The sequence below is a fragment of the Euleptes europaea genome, chromosome 1 (assembly GCF_029931775.1).
Source record: "Euleptes europaea isolate rEulEur1 chromosome 1, rEulEur1.hap1, whole genome shotgun sequence".
NCBI classification, from domain to species: Eukaryota; Metazoa; Chordata; class Lepidosauria; order Squamata; family Sphaerodactylidae; genus Euleptes; species Euleptes europaea.
This window is the reverse complement of record NC_079312.1, coordinates 159,812,649-159,831,680: the sequence shown is the minus strand read 5'-3', so window position 1 is coordinate 159,831,680 and position 19,032 is coordinate 159,812,649. Positions and strand designations below refer to the sequence as shown.

The 19,032-nt window shown below is 45.6% G+C and overlaps 1 protein-coding gene across 1 annotated transcript; it reads left to right on the top strand.

Annotated features, from left to right (window-relative positions):
* Positions 1–2,469: 2,469 nt before the first annotated feature.
* Positions 2,470–12,197, top strand: LOC130481745 (17-beta-hydroxysteroid dehydrogenase type 6-like). Its single transcript, XM_056854522.1, has 4 exons — positions 2,470–2,786; positions 6,057–6,312; positions 9,440–9,601; positions 11,987–12,197. Exons 1-4 carry the CDS (start codon positions 2,474–2,476, stop codon positions 12,195–12,197), a joined length of 942 nt encoding a protein of 313 aa, XP_056710500.1. The 5' UTR covers positions 2,470–2,473.
* Positions 12,198–19,032: the final 6,835 nt, after the last annotated feature.

The window sequence follows — 19,032 nt, the reverse complement described above, 5'->3', positions numbered from 1 at the left end:
GAACTGCCCTGTTTACAAGTTGCTACTTAGACTAGGTGAACTACATGTAGCTAAGTAACTGTATCTAGCTTCGTGAGGAGGCAGGGAGTGTTAGTCAAATTTCTACTCTGTATCCCATGGCGCAGAGTGGTAAGCTGCAGTACTGCGGTCCAAGCTCTGCTCACAACCTGAGTTCGATCCCGACGGAAGTTGGTTTCAGGTAGCCGGCTCGAGGTTGACGCAGCCTTCCATCCTTCCGAGGTCGGTAAAGTGAGTACCCACCTTGCTGGGGGGTAAAGGGAAGATGACTGGGGAAGGCACTGGCAAACCACCCCGTAAAACAAAGTCTGCCTAGGAAATGTCAGGATGTGATGTCACCCCTTTGACCCGGTGCTTGCACAGGGGACCTTTACCTTTTTACCCCCTTATCAGCACTCAAGGACAGAAGACTTGTCTGCTTTAAAAATTAATTATTTTAAAATAAGCAGAGCCAGCAGAAACACTGTCAGGGTACAAAGGTTCATTTTAAGCCAGAGAGGAACCCTGCAGAAAATAAAGATGGCTATACTTATGCAAACTTAAAATTCACTCACACGTGACATATATTTGAACCTTCTTGAACACAGGAATCTTTTCAGGGGGGAAAGTCGTTGGGACTAATTAAAATGTCACAGTAAAGCCAGCAAGGCAGCTACATTGCTCACCAAATATCCTCAGACTACGTTAACTGAACGCCTTCCTGGGGACAGCCGAATGGTTTTCTGGTCTGGATCTCTGCCTGGCACTTTCTCTGTGCTGTAGAGGTAAACTTGGGGCCTCCTGCTCTAAGAAACAGCTGTCTTATACAGAAAAATGGTGGCTATCAAAGGGGCTCATAGAATCAAGGCACCAAAGGTCTTGTATCTGTCACAGTGGTGGATGCCTTACTATTGTGTGTGTGTGTGTGTGTGTGTGTGTGTGTGTTAAGTGCCGTCAAGTCACTTCCGACTCATGGCCACCCTAGGAATCCATGTCCTCCAAAATGTCCTATCTTTGACAGACGTGCTCAGGTCTTGCAAATTGAGGGCTGTGGCTTCTTTTATTGAGTCAATCCATCTCTTGTTGGGTCTTCCTCTTTTCCTGCTGCCCTCAACTTTCCCTAGCATGACTGTCTTTTCTAGTGACTCTTGCTTTCTCATAATGTGACCAAAATACGATAGCCTCAGTTTAGGCATTTTAGCTTCTAGAGTCAGTTCAGGCTTGATTTGATCTTTAATCCACTGATTTGTTTTTGTTTTTGTTTTTGTTTTTTTTTTTTTTGGCAGTCTATGGCCATGGTGGTAAACCTATGGCACGCGTGCCAGATCGGGCACTCAGAGCCCTCTCTGTGGGCACGCGAGCCATCGCCCCAGCACAGAGTTCTGCTCTGCAAATGTGGGAAGAGCACAGGCGACTTGTCCCGGCTTCAGCAGGAGAGAGAGGTTACTGTCTGTCTGCCCTTCCCACTCTTAAAGGGCTTGCTGAACAGGCTGCAGCAGGAGAAAGGAGAGAGGCAAAAAGGCAATCTCAAATCCCTGGGTTGCTCTTGGGGCGCACGCTGCTCCTGTTTGCATTCTTGCTCCTGTTTGCATTCTTGCCTAATGACTCTCACTGTTAACCAGCCCACTGAGCCTGGTGCCTTCCCCGCACCTTTTTTAGACATGGCGATTTTCATCTCTTCCATACACACCCCAAGTTTGGTTTTTGAAATGCATGCGATAGGAGTGTGCAAAGGGGTTTGCTCTGACCCATAAGGACGCCTCCTTGGCCCAAAAACTGTGTAATGTTGGTTTCTATATCTGTTTAGTGTTGGGTTTATTTCTCCCCCCCCCCCCAAAAAAAAAGGTTTGCTTTTCAAAGGCATGTGGTATAAGTGTGCAAAAGGGTTTGCTGAGACTTTTAAAGATGCTTCCTTGGCCCAAAGTCTGTTTAGTATTGGTTTTTATCCCTCTCCCCCAAAAAAAGGTTTGCTTTTCCAAATGCATGTGGTAAAAGTGTGCAAAGGAGTGTGAAAAGCATATAAAGCTCTGTTATTGTGTTTTTCTTTTAAGACAAAAGATGTTAATGTATGAGTTGTTTTTTTCTAAACGAAAGCCTCAGTATTCAGATTAAATTGCCGAGTTGGCACTTGGCGATATATAAGTGGGTTTTGGGTTGCAGTTTGGGTACTCGGTCTCTAAAAGGTTCGCCATCACTATGGTATCCGTAACACTCTCCTCCAACACCACATTTCAAAGGAGTCTATTTTCTTCTTGTCAGCTTTCTTCATTGTCCAGCTTTCACACCCTAACTATAACCACACCATTAATTCCCACTAATGAAATATCAACTGACCATCTTAGATTATTAAGCAGCAAGCTACCTAATGAAGAAATAGTCAGCCAGGACCTAACTTACTAGAAACTTGGGTCTGGTGGCTCCTGATCTGCCTTCTCTTACTCTCTGTTCACTCATTTCTTCCCTGAAGCTTTTAGCTATGTGGTTCTTCTTGGCTGCCTTGCTGGGCCTCTACTTCCTTCGACGATGGTACCGGGAGAGACAGATTGTGGAGAACCTGACAAAGAAGTATGTCTTCATCACTGGTTGTGACTCTGGCTTTGGGAACCTGCTTGCCAGGCAGCTGGATCTGAAGGGCATGAGGGTCTTAGCAGGATGCCTCACCCAGAAGGGGGCTGAAGAGCTTGAGAAGGCCACATCTGACCGCTTGAAGACCACCATCCTCGATGTCACCCGCACAGAGAGTGTTGCAGCTGCAGCTGAGTGGGTGAAAGGATGTGTGGGGGACAAAGGTGACTGGCTCTCTCTGCTTACTCATGCCATACCTATGCTGTGTGTAGGCAGGACCAGCAACATGAATGACTTACTTCAATGTTCCTAGAATTTGGTAGGATTACCAATTGACCTGATTTTTTTTAAAATAACACCACCATGACTTTCACTTAAGAGCAGCTTAATGTAAGAAAGGAAGTAGGTAAAGAATTTCATGGCATGGAGTGAAATGTTCTCACTTGATAATGTCTGCTGATGAAGCGACAGTCTAACACACAGCCACAGAGATGAAGTGAAAATTTTGCAACCTTAGGAACAGTGTGGGAATAGCTGTTAGCTCAGCAGTTTCTGAAGTGCTCCCAATAACAGGACCTCCTGCTCCCTAGTATTCTGAGTAGATGCTCATGGGTAGAAAAGGCATGCATAATCAAAAGGAAGCCCCGAAGCAGTCGGCAGGGTGGCCGCGGGGGGTGGGGGAGACATTCCTGCATAAAAGGCCTCCGCCACAGTTATCTTTATTTCAGGACTTTAGTACCCATTCAAGAAATGAACAAAGGTCTGTACATTGGGTATGGAGTGAGCTGGTTGTCCACATTCACCAAAGGACAACTCTAAATATATGCACATATTGTTTCCTCACACAGGCCTCTGGGGCATAGTGAAGAATGCAGGTGTAGATAGACCAGGAAGTCCCGATGAGTGGCTGACTAAGGAAGACTTCATGAAAGTCATAAGTGCCAACTTGCTTGGGGTGATTGACGTGACACTGCAGATGTTGCTCTCTCTGCTTACTCATGCCGTACCTAGGCAGGACCAGCAATATGAATGACTTACTTCAATGTTCGTAGAATTTGGTTGGATTACCAATTGACCTGATTTTTTTTAAAAAAATAACACCACCATGACTTTTACTTAAGAGCAGCTTAATGTAAGAAAGGAAGTAGGTGAAGAATTTCATGGCATGAAATGTTCTCATTTGATAATGCCTGCTGATGAAGCGGCATACAGCCACAGAGACTACCGGTAAGTGAAAGGTTGAAAATAATGCAACCTTAGGAACAGTGTGGGGATAGCTGTTAGCTCAGGAGTTTCTTAAGTGCTGCTAGTAACAGGACCTCCTGCTCCTTAGTATTCTGAGTAGATGCTGAGAATGAAGTGGGAGGGTTGATGACTTGAAAATAGGAGAAGAGTCTCTTGGGACAAGTCCACAAAGCTCATTCAAAGGCCTACTCTGGAATGATGTTGAACTCTACTAACTAGGGATGCCAGCCTCCAGGTGGGACCTGGGGAACCCCTGGAATTACAGCTCATCTCCAGTTCCCCTGGAGAAAATTTTGCTCTGGAGGGTGGACTCTGTGGCATTGTACCCCACTGAGGTCCTTGTCCTCTTCACGCTCTATCCCCAAATCTCCAGGAGTTTCACAACCTGGATCTGACAACCATGATCCCCTATCCCCCACCGGTGGCCAAGGGGGACCTGGCAACCCTACTGCTAACATTACCACTGCAGAATACCTGCTAGCAAAGCTTCTTCAGAACATTATGATCCTTTTGCAGTCTCCAGTTGTGAATCAGGTAGAACTACTACTGTGATATATATGTCAAGCACTTTGCAGATAAAAGCACTGTCATCCATTCTGACTTAGATGTGTGTGTAAAGTGCCATCAAGTTGCAGGTGACTTATGGTGACCCCAGCAAGGGGTTTTCAAAGCAAGTGATTAAGCAAAGGTGGTTTGCCATTGCTGTCTTCTGCAGAGTCCTCCTTGGTGGTCTCCCATACAGAGTACACGTGGGTCTTGGCTAGTCCCAGTTGCTTGGATATGTTTCAGCTTTCACCTGAGGAGGATGACAAGTTACTTGGAGGGGTCCTTGTCCCTATGTGTTGTCTCGATCCCTGCCCTTTTGGGAAGTTGTAGCCAACTGTGAAGTTCTGAACGATATGGGCAATTTAATGCTGAATACATCTTTGATGGTGGATCAAATAGCATCTGCCCTCATGTACACAGCTATTAGGCATCTAGTGACAAAGAAATCCCTGTGCTCCACTACCTGAGTAGGTAAAGGCTGATTTCTAGTTTACCATTTGGGGGCAGGATGCTAGAAAAGATCATGTCTTGCAGGCCATGTGAAACTCTAAGGTCCCTCAGGGCTCTGATGTTATCAGGAAGAGTAATGGTTTTGTTCTTTACCTGGAGGTAAGATTCCTCACAATTACCACATTTTCTCAAGGGTTATAGAAGCATCTGTTGCTTAATTTGCATATTACAAAATTACTGATTCATCATTCATATATTTGACATCTTGTCTGGATACATGATAGCTCTAACTAGCAACAAAGACTGGCTGCAGTCCTGGATAGTTGTCAGTCATCCAGAGCTTGAGGCACTGGGCAGGAAAACTATTTACTCAAACTACAGAGTGTACAGAATGTATCATCAGCCCTTCTTTTGCTCCATAGAGTTCAGCTGTCATGATACCAAGTGCAGTTTATATAGCTGGAAAGACTTAATTAGACTTTTTTGTGAGTTTTTAATGTTTAATTTCCCCCCCTCCTTTCCTATGAAACCACATACCAAGCTGTTTGTGTATTGTATAATACAGCGAAAGTTCATGTGTGGGTGTAGGTGTGTTTTATAAAATGATGGGGGGGGGGATTTCCCAACATTTCCCAAATGTTCACTTACCGTGCATTCCTAAGAGGCATTCCTAACATTCCTAACAGGAATGCCTGCACTGGGCTTAGGAGGCAACGCAGCGGCACTGCGTCCTAAGGAGGTTTTGGCCCAGCCAAAACCTCCATCCTGGCGCCTCCTGGGACGGCACCTCCCGGGGCGCCACCACAACCTTTGCCGGCAACCGGCGTCTGGGCCTGCACGCCAGTGCTGGGGCCACAAACGCCAGCGTACGCCGCCAGGACACTGGCGCTGTGGGCCCTTGCGCTGACGCAGGCCTTCATCGGCCTCCAGAGGCCTTTTGTCCTGGCCGCCGGCGCGGCTCAGGAATGCGCAGTTACACTTTAAAATCAACATTGTGTGTGTGGAACAATACATGAAATGACATGTAAAACTAATCATTTCTCTTCATAGCAACAGAATGTTTCAGTAACTAAGGGTGGGGTAAAAGTAACTGGAGAATCTTAGAAAATCAGCCACAGTTATCTTTATTTCAGGACTTTAGTACCCGTTCAGGAAGTGAGGAAAGGTCTGTACATTTGCTATGGAGCAAGCTAGTTGTCTGTATTCACCAAATGACAATGTTAAATATATGCATGTATGGTTTCTTCACACAGGTCTCTGGGGAGTAGTAAACAATGCAGGTATAGGTACACCGAGCTGCAATGAGTGGCTGACTAAGGAAGACTTCATGAAAATCATAAATGTCAACTTGCTTGGGATGATTGACGTGACACTGCAGATGTTGCCCCTGGTGAAGAGAGCCAGAGGAAGAGTGGTCAACGTGGCCAGTGTGATGGGAAGACTGGCGAGCTTTGGGGGAGGCTACTGCCCATCCAAGTTTGGTGTGGAAGCGTTCTCTGACAGTCTGAGGTAAAATATCAATTCAGCAGTTTGCTCTTTGGGGCTGGTTAAGTGCCAAGTGCTTCTCCAGGTAAATCTGACCTAAACTGATCACCTGAGCTACACTAAATCAAAGCAGATCCTGGAGAAGTAGGATGTCGTCAGGGACTGTATGTGAAACTTCGAGCAGATGCCTCCATAGCTTGAGAAGATCATTACAACGGAAAGGCAGACTAAAATGGGTTTGCAATTAATAATGCCTAAGTGCTTGTATGAAATCTTTAAACTGAATCCAAGAACTCCCAGTAAAGTCTTTAATTCCTTGTTAACATATGCATGGACACTGTGACCTACTTTCTCCACTGGTCCAACTTGGTTTTTCATTGGGATTATGCATGAGTTTTCCATCCCTTAGAGATGACCTCGCACCCAGCCCTTGCAATGTGCAGATCTTCCCAATCCTGATAAAACCCGATTCTTCAATCTCCCCTGAGATCAGCCTGGGTCAAATTGTCCTCATCTCCATGCATACGCCAAAGTATGGGAGAGGGGAGCTGGGGGGGTGGGGGGACTGTTTCTCACAGTAAGCACTACAGACAATTACAAAGCAGCGTTTCAAGAGGTGGGGACCCTGCTTTTTGCTGGTTATTTCTTTCTGAGCAGGCATTTGTCTCACATAAAATGAGTTTTAAAATGCCGTTTGGGTTTCTCCTCCCAGCCCTGTTCCTTTTAAAGAGCTCCATTTTGTGAAATGGTTTTTAAAGCGGCACTGGGGTTTCTGCCGAGGGGAAAGGGGAACTGGACATTTTTCTTACAGTAAGCTCTACAACCAATTACAAAGCAGTGTTTTCAGGGGGCAGGGACTCAGACGCTTCCTGCTTTTTCTGATGCATAGCATTTTTAGGATTCGCAACTGAAAAGTGTGGGCCAAGAGAGCATCGAGCCCCAGGTAAAACTCCCAGGCATAAAAGACAATCATCTCTTATTCAAACAGTGACCATTTGTATGACTTCAGTACTTTAATATTTCTTAATTCCTGCATGCCCAGATATCATATACAGGCATAGGGTTCCCAGCTCTGGGTTGGGAAATACCTGGAGATTTCGAGGATGAGCCTGAGGAGGGTGGGGTTTGGGGAGGGGAGGGACTGCAATGGGGTATAATACCATAGAGCCTGTCTTCCAAAGTAGCTGTTTTCTCCAGATGAATTGATCTCTGTCATCAGTTGTAATAGCAGGAGATCTCCAGCCACCACTTGGAGGTTGGCAACCCTTGTTGGCAACCTTATAAAGGCAACAAACATTTCAGTACCAGTGCTGGGAGGCAACATCAGAGGACAGCCTTGACCTCTATGTCTTTTTGTTGACCCTCCCAAGGCAGCTGGCTGACCATTGTGAGAAACAGTATGGTGGGGACCAGATGGACCAATGATCTGATCCAGCAGGGCTCTTCTCATGTTCTTATCAGTTGTTAGTAATGGCTTATATCCTATGAAGCATCAATAGACCACAGATTCAACCTCAGGGAAATTTATTCCCAAATTCGCAGAGGTAATATCCATGTAAGTCAGAAAGCAGCAGAGGCGAAGAGGATAAAACTGCTCACTCGTGCCTCATACATAAGCAGTGCTCTGCCTTCAGAACAAAGAGGCTGATTTTTATTTTTATTTTACATCATTTATACCCCACTTTTCTCCCCAATGAGGACCCAAAGCGGTTTACATCATACTCCTCTCCCCCTTGCCCTCCACACAGCAGCATTGCAACTAGGGACGCCAGCCTCCAGGCGGGCCCAGGGGATTCCCCGGAATTACACCTCATCTCCAGACTGTAGAGATCAGTTCCCCTGGAGAAAAAAGATGCTTTTGAGGTGAGCTCTATGGCATTGTACCCACTGAGATCCCTTTCCATAGCTATGTACTGGAGATGTTCTTCCCAGGAGTAAATGTATAGCTAGGATGGGTTTGGAATATCACTTTAATATGCTAACATAATACATTAAATATCAATGGCAAGGTAAAAAATACATCAGAATGAAAAGTCTGCAGAGTTAATGGTATGTTTAGCCTGGAGAGGAAAAAACTGAGAGGTGATATGATAAACATCTTCAAGTACTTGAAGGGCTGTCATATATAGAGGATGGTGCCGAGTTGTTTTCTGTTGCCCCAGGAGATTGGACCAGAACCAATGGGTTGAAATTAAATCAAAAGAGTTTCCGTCTAAATATTAGGAGGAATTTTTTAACAGAGCGGTTCCTCAGCGGAACAGGCTTCCTTGGGAGGTGGTGAGCTCTCTTTCCCTGGAGGTTTTTAAGCAGAGGCTAGATGGCCATCTCTCAGCAATGCTGATTCTATGACCTTAGGCAGATCATGAGAGGGAGGGCATCTTGGCCATCTTCTGGGCATGGAGCAGGGGTCACTGGGGGTGTGGGGGGAGGTAGCTGTGAATTTCGTGCTTTGTGCAGGGGGTTTGACTAGGTCCCTTCCAACTCTATGATTCTATGATCCTTTCATTCTAGTCTCCATCCCCAAATCTCCAGGAGCTTGCCATCCTGGATCTGGCAACCCTACCCCCCTCATCCCCCACCGGTGGCCAAGGGGGACCTGGGAACCCTACTTGCAATGCACATGGCAATTACTCTTTGTGGGTTCTGTGACCTCCTGGAGTCCGAAATGGCTGCTGGGGAAGATGGGAGACCCAGGAATATTGGGAACTGTCAGTGTCTTCTGCTGGTGGGTCATCCACCAATGGGGAGTAAAATTCTTGTTAACACCTCTGCTATTACAGGTTTCTATCTGTTACTGCAACTCATTATTCCTTTCCTCAGTACTTCCACCAATCACTTGCTGTCTTAGTGACTTGGAAGAAGAAAACTGCTGCCATCTTGAATGGAAAACAAGGACAGTAGAACCAGAAATGTATTTTGCCTTTAATTGCCTATACAACTAGAACCCTCCATCTAAATTAGGTGGGGAGAATCCTCTGGGAGAGTGGTACAATCTCTGAAAACTTTAACCAAACTGAATGGAAAACTAAGAAGTTACAGCCATGAACGTGTCTTCCATTGAAATCAATGGAAACCAAAACAAATGTCATAATGAAAACAAACCACTTTTCAGTGGGAGGTACCATGTCTCGATCTTTTGTTTCCAATTCAGGCGAGAGATGCATTCTTTTGGAGTCCATGTCAGCATTGTTGAGCCTGGCGCTTTTGCTACACCCCTTACACGCACCTTAGAAGATGGCCTCAAGGATGTGTGGAATCGGATGCCTTCCGACCTCAAAGTACAATATGGGCAGCAGTATTTTGAGACCTGTGAGTTATAAGGAGTAAATTATTTCTTGTGTTGTTTTGGGGATTGTGAGTGGATGCCAAAAAAAATAGTTGTAAAGTAGGAGCCACTTTGGTGGGTACAGTGTAAGACTAGGATCTGAGGGAATTGGGTTCAAGTCCCCCACTCTGGCATGAAACTTGCTGGGCCAGTCACTTTCTGTTGGCATGTTTTGAGCATAAAATGGAGAAAGGGAGAACTATCTATGCCCTCATGAGCTCCTTGGAAGAAAAGCGAGATAAACGTGGTAGATAGAAAGACCAGAACTCTCAGGCCCAAAGGAGTTTCAAGGTTGATGCACCAAGAATAGTTCCAGATGCACCCCCCTTGAGTCAGGCATTTTAAAAAGATGTCAGGAGCTAGTTTGTCCCTTGTGTAATGGAGAAGCATTCCTTCTCTTTTTAACATGAGGAACTTTTCTTCCGCCGTCAAGTGTTTGGGTGTGATTCTGGATGCCTCCCTGTCAATGGAGGCCCAGGTCACAAATGTAGCCAGGGTGGCATTTTTTCATCTCCACCAAGCTAAGCAGCTGGTTCCCTTCTTGTCTCACCCTGACCTAGCTACAGTGATCCGTGCAATGATCACCTCCAGACTAGACTACTGTAACTTGCTCTACACAGAGCTAACCTTGAGGCTGATCTGGAAACTTCAACTGGTTCAGAACGCAGCAGTGCGGGTCCTCCCAGGGATGCAATGGAGAGCACATATCCAACTGGTGCTCCACCAGTTGCACTGACTCCAGGTGGTGTACTGGGCCAGGTTCAAGGTTCTGGTGTTAACCTTTAAAGCCATAAATGGTCTGGGACCATCGTACCAGTGGGACCGTCTCTTCCGATATACCCCCTAAAGGATGTAACATTCAACTGGGAACAACTTGCTGGTGGTCCCCAGCCCAAAGAGTGTCCTGCTGTCCTCAGCCTGAACCAGGCCAGGTGAAACTATCTCTCTCATGACACCCGGGACCTCCAAGACCTGATGCAGTTTCACAAGGCCTGTAAGGCCGAGATGTTCCACTAGGCCTACAGTTGAGAACAGCAACAGTTCCATCTAACTAGCCTCCCTCTTCCCCTCTCTGCCTTAGTTTATATTCTATGTTGTTATTCTGAATCCCTATTTTCTTTAGCAGGTATTTGCTCCCCTTCCCTTCCTTTACTCCGAGCTTTTGTTAGTTCCCCATCATTGTGTTGTTTTAAGGGCGCAGACGGAACAGAATTTTAATAGTTATTGGGAGTTTTAATTGTATATTTTTTACAATTGAATTGTTGTGAGCTGTCCCAAGCCCAACGTGATTAGGAAGGGGTAGAAATAAACAAGCAAACAAACAAATAATGGGACATTTAGTATGGAAGGAGGGATGTGCAAGAGTATTTAAGCCCTTGGAGGATACCATACCACCCTCAGTCTTCTGCCAGACACACACAGAAAGAATTCACTCCCTTTTATCTAAAAAAAGTGATTGTCCCATGATTTTGTGGGGATCAATAAGGGGGCAAAAACCCTATTCATTCAAAATGTGTCAAGTAAGAGACCATGGACTTAATACCTGACATCTTCTGCAAGCACCCCAGAATGCATGCCTCCGCTAAAAAGAATGGGCCCAATTTGCTAATTAACACTCTACAAAGTTGCAACCGACTTTATGCCCATTTTGCACTCTGTATTAAATGGTGCAGGGTGCAAATTTACATGATTGTAGGGAATCCATTTTCATGGGCCTTGAGCATGTGACAGGAAAACTAGCCTATTATCCCACCCATCCACCCTTTTCATTGGTTAAGCTACCCTCGTCTTCTAGCTAAACCCTTATAATGAGCTGGTCTTTGACCATCAAATATCATGAAAGATTATCACACTTATTATAATAGTGTGTGAACTGGGTAGGGAGGATCTGTTTGTGGTGGAGACTGGAATGGACCAGGAAACACTTCTGGGAAAAGAGAAATCCACACTGATATACTCCGATTTAAATTCTCTGCTGGGGCAGTGGATCCAGAAGAGTAGTCGGATTACCAGCTCCAATCTGGAAAATACCTGGCGCTTTTGAGGGTGGAGCTTGAGGAGGGTGGGGTTTAGGGAAGGGAAGGACTTCAGTGAGGTACAACGCCATACAGTCCACCTTTCAAAGCAGCCATTTTCTCCAGGGGAACTGATCTCTGTCGCCTGGAGATCAGTTGTAATATCAGGAGATCTGCAGTCACCACCTGGAGGTTGGCAAAGAGAAGCATGAGCCTTACCCTCATGACGGGTCAGGGCACAGCATGTAAATCAATATAAGTAAATGCTGCTCCTTCAGTTACCAAAAATTTCAGGTTACTTCCTACACTGCAGAAATAACTTGACTTATCCTTCATATTTCTCTCACACAGATCTAAGAAATATGCTAGAACTCATCCAATCAGCAAACAAGAATCTCTACTTGGTCACTGATTCCATAGAACATGCTTTGACATCCTGCCATCCTCGCACTCGTTACTCTGCAGGGTGGGATGCTAAGCTCTTCTACCTTCCTGTCTCCTACTTACCAGCTTCAGTAGCGGACTCTATATTGACCCGCAATCTGCCCAAGCCAGCACAGGGGATATAGTTCATTTTCTAGAAGCAGCATGACCATCATGTGAACAGCATGACCATCATGTGGAATTGATACAACCAACACTGTATCTTTTGAAATGCTTCTCATCTAAAGCCTAATCAAACTAACAATTTTTTTGAAAGATTTTGTTATTTCCTTTTAGTTACTATGCTGTTACCTCACCCTGCCTAGTCACATTATTACTGTGTTCTCCAGTCACACAGCCTAGAAGCCTCAAACCTAGAAAGAGTTGCTGCTCTCACACACAGTAAATGAGACAGAAGACTCGAGAAATGGGTTATTAATTAACAGCTAGATGTCTGGATCCTCCAGAGGATTTCCATTCTGTCAGTGGAAAGTTCTGATAGATCCAAGCCATGGTTTATTAATTGATTGCTGAAATACTCTATTATTTAAATTTATTCTACCCTTCATGGCGGGTTCCCTAAAAGGTTCCACTACAGGACTCCCAGCATTTGACCAATGCCACCCTAGCTTGAAATCTAGGGCCAAAATACACGTTACATGTAATGTGAGCAGGGTCATGTGTGCCCAGCTTCATTCTCAATCACACGTTCACATAGGGACTAACCTTTAAAACCTCTCAGTTGCTCCATGCAGCTCCAAACGAGAATGGGAAGGAGGGGCTTCAGTTTTCCCTCCTGCACTGTTTTTGCCAGCGGAAATGGCTGCCGGGGTGGGGGGCGTTTGCCCTTTCTTCAGATTCCATGTGTCCATCCCCAGGAGGGAAACCTGAAGCCCTTCCTTCCCCCTTACAGCATTCCCCACATGAACATGTGACTGAGAATTGGGTCGAGCACCCATGACCCTACTTGTGCCACTAGGGTTGCCAGTTCTGGATTGGGAAATACCTGGAGATTTTGGGTGTGGAGCCTGAAGAGGGTGGGTTTGGGGAGGAGAGGGTCTTAAATGGGTATAATACCATAGAGTCTATCTTCCAAAGTGGCCATTTTTTCCAGGTGAACTGATCTTGGTTGCTTTGAGATTAGTTATAATAATGTGTCACACACAAATTATACTTTGGCCTTAGCCTGACAATAATGCTGAGTCTTGTTTTTTGTTGCTTGCACATAAACCTTTGCTAAGAGACACTGACCATCAGCACCATCTACTCTTCGTGCCAGTCAGCACAATATTGTCCAGCATTGAATCTATACATTACAAAGTCTTGTGTGTATTGGGGAACAACCCGAGGACACATGAGGTAGAAAGTTTGTGCCTCGTAGATGTATATCAGCTCTTTTCTGTTTGTGACAACAGCAGGCAGGAGAAAGTGGCTTTACCCCCTATCCCCCCCCACACACACACAGACAATTTTCATGTGCCCAAACCATCCCATAAAGCCACTGTTGGCTCCATTGTAAAAATCATGTTACTTGGTGTTTTTGCAGATCTGCCTACATTTTTATAAGGTGTGCTGTTTTTATCTAGTTAACTGTTATGTTATCTATATTCTAATAGAGAAGTCAGCCAAATCTAAGGATATTTAAACCCAGTGATTGGAGCTATGAACAAACAATCTGTTTTCCAGGTGCCACCTGGATGCTGGCAGCTGTTGGAGAAGTGACAGCCTGATAAGAGTCCAGTTAATGTAATTACTGCTGAAAGAATATTTTAGTCCACTTCTACCCTAGGGGGAGCTGTGCTGCATTCTCTAGTGTATAAGGTTTATTGAATGTTTTCTCTTGCCAGTCAGCCTGCCTCTTGTTGTTTTTCTCTCTATCCTTTGTGTTAGTGCTTGTACTCCGAAGGCCTCTCTATTGTATCAATGGCCTGCGGTCAGTTATTGCCTTTTGCAAATCCAGTTTCATTACATTTATTGAAAGCAAACTCCAAAGCGTGAGATTGGAGTATTTAGAACTCTGCCGATAGGTTATGGGCCCAGACCTCAGGATAAATTGTAAGAAACCTATAATTGTGAGTCAGTAAAAGAAAGGAGGGCCAAGATGATCAGCTGATCCACATAAGGAAAGAAGATACAGCTAAAGGTATGTGGATTTGGAATGCCCTCCAGAAAGTGCATGAGAGTTCAAACCTAAACAACAAACTATACCTGCTGCATAAGCTGTATAAAATGAGACTTGTCGGAGAGCAGGATATGCATGAACATGTACATGCCATGCTAGAAATTGTGGAACAGCTGCATGGGCTTGGAGAAGAAGTGAAAGACAATCACATAGTGACACGATTACTGTGCAATCTTCCAGAGTCCTATGGTCCACTCATCAATACCCTTGAGACTAGACCAGAAGCAGATTCAACACTGGGAAACATTAAGGGCAAATTAATGGATGAGTATAAGTGCAGAAAGAAACTGCAAGCAGGTGAAGACACTGAAAAACCACAGACAGCGCTCAAGGTAAATGAGGCATTGAAGCTGGAAAATCTGGAGAGCTGAACAGAGAAGACAAATCACAGATTCACTCAAAGAAAAGGTTAAGGCAGCTACAAGGGAATCTGTAGATGAACATTGGGGTGGATGTCTAAAAGCCACACATGGCAAACTTTCAAATGGATAATATGTGGATTCAGGCAAAACGAAGGCCAAAAAACAACAAATGGTGCAGAGGGAAACAAGTTCTTCAATCATTTTTGCAACCCCTACGCATTTTGCATGTAGCTTCATCAGGAGGGATCTAATAAAATTTTAAAATAACACAAATTGATAATAAAAACATGTGTAACACATGATTTAAAACAGTTTTAAAATATTTAGAAATATTATACATAGGACAATTCACAGGGCATATACAGAGTGCTATATCTAGTTACATCTTACATCTTAATATTGAGAAAATGTAATAACAACAATGTATACTATGTACTATAAATTTATAAAGAAAACACATTTTAAGAGCTTAAGAGCTTTTGCAGTCTTTTCCTTCATCTCTTTCATCTTGTTGGAACATATCTGTAGCTTAGTTCATTGATGTAAGAGGTCACTTTTCTCATGGGAGGGAGTATTTGGATTTTCTTCATTCCCTCCTCTTGCCTTTCTTAAAAGACATGCTGAGGTGATGTTTGGCATGAGGGCTTCCCGACTTTCTTCCTTAAACACCCTACTGCAGGGATGGGGAACGTCAGGCCCACGGGCCGTTTATGGCCCCCGAGGCCATTTTCGGTGGCCCTCGGGAGCTCCGGGGCCCTGCCACAGAAACACAGTGCAGCACAGCTTCAGCCCTCCCTAAAGCCGCAGCGTGCTGCCCCTTTAAACCCCCTCTCGCCAACTGTCAGCTGTTAATCGGCAAGAAGAGGGGGGAGGGAGAAAGACGCTTCCCCCAAGGGAAGGGGAAGCATTCCTGCACGACGCGGCACAACAGTTTAAACCTCTCTCGCCGCTGAGGGAGGGGGGAAGAAGAGGAAAAAGCCAGCCGCTCCCAGCGACGGAGCATGCGTGTGGGAGCCGACCAGGTGGAGGACTGTGGGGGGGAGGTGGGTCCCATGGAGCTGGCTGTGTGTGTGTGTATGAAGGCTTTTCTCTCTTTTCTTCCTTTTTCTGTCACTCCCCTATTCTTTCTCTCCTCTTTTTCTGTCTCTTTCTTTCTCCCCCCTCTCTCTCTATTTTTCTTTTTTAATCTTCCCTTTTCTTTCTTTCTTTTTCTTTCTTTCCTTCCTTCCTTCCTTCTTTCTTTCCCTGCTTCCTTCCTTCCTTCCTTCTGTCCTTCTTTCCTTGCTTCCTTCCTTCCTTCCTTCTTTCTTCCCTTCCTTCCTTCCTTCTTTCCTTTCCTTCCTTCCTTCTTTCCTTCCCTGCAGATCGACCGCAGGCTGCAAGCTGCTCCCCCCTGGCACCTCGGTTGCCTGGGCCCACTGCTGGCTGCCCTCCCACCTGGGAGGAGGGGAAAGACCTGGGGGAGCAGAGGCACCCTCCAAGCCTTCTCTGCATAGCCTCCCCTAAGGTTGCCAACCTCCAGGTGGTGGCTGGAGATCTCCTGCTATTACAACTGATCTCCAGCCAATAGAGATCAGTTCCCCTGGAGAAAATGGCCACTTTGGCCATTGGGCTCTATGTCTATGCAGTCTTCCTCCCCAAACCCCGCTCTCCTCAGGCTCCACCCCCAAAACCTCCCGCCAGTGGTAAAGAGGACCTGGCAACCCTAGCTTCTCCCCCCACCCACCAGGAGATCTACTCCCGGTATGGCCCCTGAACAATGTTATAAATATGCAAATGGCCCTTGGCAGAAAAAAGGTTCCCCACCCCTGCCCTACTGGGTCAAATTTGAAAGGATGCCAAGTGTTTCCTCATCATTGGGAGAATACAAGGTATGATATTTTGATTGAAGGATAAAACCACTCTCCAATTACCACTGGAGCTTGATAGCCTCTCCAACTCCTCCAGATTGATGTAGACAGACTCAATGCACAACAGTTGGCTCAGGGTGTGTATTGACCTTTCCTTTACTTGCACAGCAACCTTGATTTAAGTGAGAGCATGCAATCTCCAAGACTAGTTTACTTTTCTCTCACATTAGATTAGCCTTGCCATTGTTGTCCATAATCTCCCCCCTTCCATTTCCCATTTCTCCTTCTTGGTTTTCCATAGTGCGGTGTCTTTGCATAGACAAGGTAGAAGGTATATTAGAGGCGAATATGTCACTTATAATTGCGGGTTACAGGGATTTAAATTGCATCTTCTCCCCCATCAGCTCGTAAATTTCATTTAATTTGTTGTTTGTCTTATTTATTTGATGAAATATCTCGACAACCGTTAGCAAGCTAGGGTTCCCGCCTTCTCGGGAGCCATGTTTGCTGCCCCGGGGGGGAGGAAGGAGCGATCGCTGCAGAGGGAGAGGGAGATCGGGTCCGGCCGGCCAACATGTGCGTTTGCGCGCGCACGGAGGCTCGTGCCTGACCCGATCTGCCCGGATACAGCCTTCTCATTGGCTGGGGCAAGGAAGGGCTCCAGCCAATGGGGGCGGAAGGCGGGAGCTGGGTGGGGCGTGGCTAGCCTCAACCCCTCAGTATATAACGGGAACGGGCCCGCCCACAGCTCACTCCGTTTTCTTTGTGAACCCACCCACCGTCCCTATGGTTTATTGTGCTTATAGTCACAGCTTGGGGCGGTTTAGCATGTGGATGTGTCATTTTGGGGGGGAAGCTCCATAGGAATTGGTCGCTTCCCTGGTTTTGGGAACCCTATCCCAGGGGTTTTGGGAGAGGCTTCAGGGACATGCCCTGGCGGCAGGGCAGGTGTCCGCCTCTTCCCAAGTGGTGGGGGATAACACCCAGTGGCGTTCGTCCTGGTGTCATACTGGTACTGCCATCCCAGTTGCCCACAGCGGGAGCGCTGTGGGCGGAGGTTACTTCATGGCCGTTGTGGACACGGCCTGGGCACTTGACACATCACGCATGCTGCGCCACAAGGGTCGCAGCTGTTTGCCAATTCCAAGCTGTGGCCAATTTATTCCAAAATCAATCCAATTCCTTACAATTAAATGTTTATAATGTTGTTGTTTAATAAAGTTGTGTTTTAATAAAATGTTAACTTTTAAAAAATGTTTGAATTTATTGAACAGCGACGTTCCTTTCAATTAACCCTGGGTCAGCAAGCATTGATCTCCCACTATCTTCAAAATCTCTCCTTTGAGACCACTATCTTGTACACCCTCACTATGGGATTTTTGCAGGGGAGATGTTATACGAAATGACAAGGAGGGCACCTCCTCATTATTTTCACCTGGCAATAGCTCTATTTGCGACAGGTACGAGCCATTACCCTCTTCGCTTTGCTGCCTCTGTTCCCATTGTGCCAGAGCAGCAAATCTGACTTCCTGGGGAAAGATGGCGTCCGACATACAGATCAGTGATTAGCTCCATGGTAAAACTAAATTTTACTCTTTTCGGCTTGTCTGTTGGATAAAAAGACTTTCATTTGTGGCTATTAAGGAACTTTAAGGAATTGGCAGATTTTTTTCCCCCCTGGTAGGGTGAGTTATTTTTGGGCTTTTTGCCCAGAATTTAACTCTGATAAAGTTGATGCCGGGAGAGAATTAAAAAGGCACTTAACGAAAGGACTGAGCTTTCAGGAGGGATAGTTTACTTCGGACTACCAGGCATTTAAGAACCTCCCTAAGATCGATCGAAGTGAGCAAATTAATTATGAAGAAAATGAAGTCCAGCAGAAGGAAAAGAAGCAGGATCAGCTCTAATCATGATTCCTCCCCTCCCATCGGCCTTAAAGCTACATAACAGCTTCATTTGGATGAATTCCTGGGATCAGAGCCGGTACCTGTATTAGCAATATTTTTAAAAAATTCATTATTATTACAGTACATTTTTAAGACATGCTATTGCACACTTAATAGACTACAGTGTAGTGTAAAAATAACTTTTATATGCACTGGGAAACCAAAACAATTGTGTGAATCACTTTATTGCGAACCCTTCAAGGTATGCTTGTAGTAAACATTGTACTCCCTGACACATAAGCAAAGGTAGGACTGCAATTGTTAAAATGGGGGGGGGTGAAGGAAGGGAGCTCCAGGGTCTGCAAGTGAGAGAAACCGTGCCCTTCCTGAAGGATTTTGCCAATGAGTGCTCAGGCAGCCCTAGATGGGAGGAGCTGTTTGAAAACTGTTCTGTATGAGTCAGATTTCTAGTGTTCTGTATGAGTCAGATTTCTACAACTACATCAAGCCATTCACATTCCAGCAAGCCAGAGTGGATTAGAAAAAAGGGAACCAGCCTTTGCTGTGTCTACAAGCAACCGAGATTGCAGGTTAGTCATTGACAGCTGGCACAGCACTGCAAATGTATGCAATTCAGACTCTGATGTGGACTTTGTGAAACTCATGGGAGTGGAGGAGGGTTTGGGGGTGGGGGATGGGGG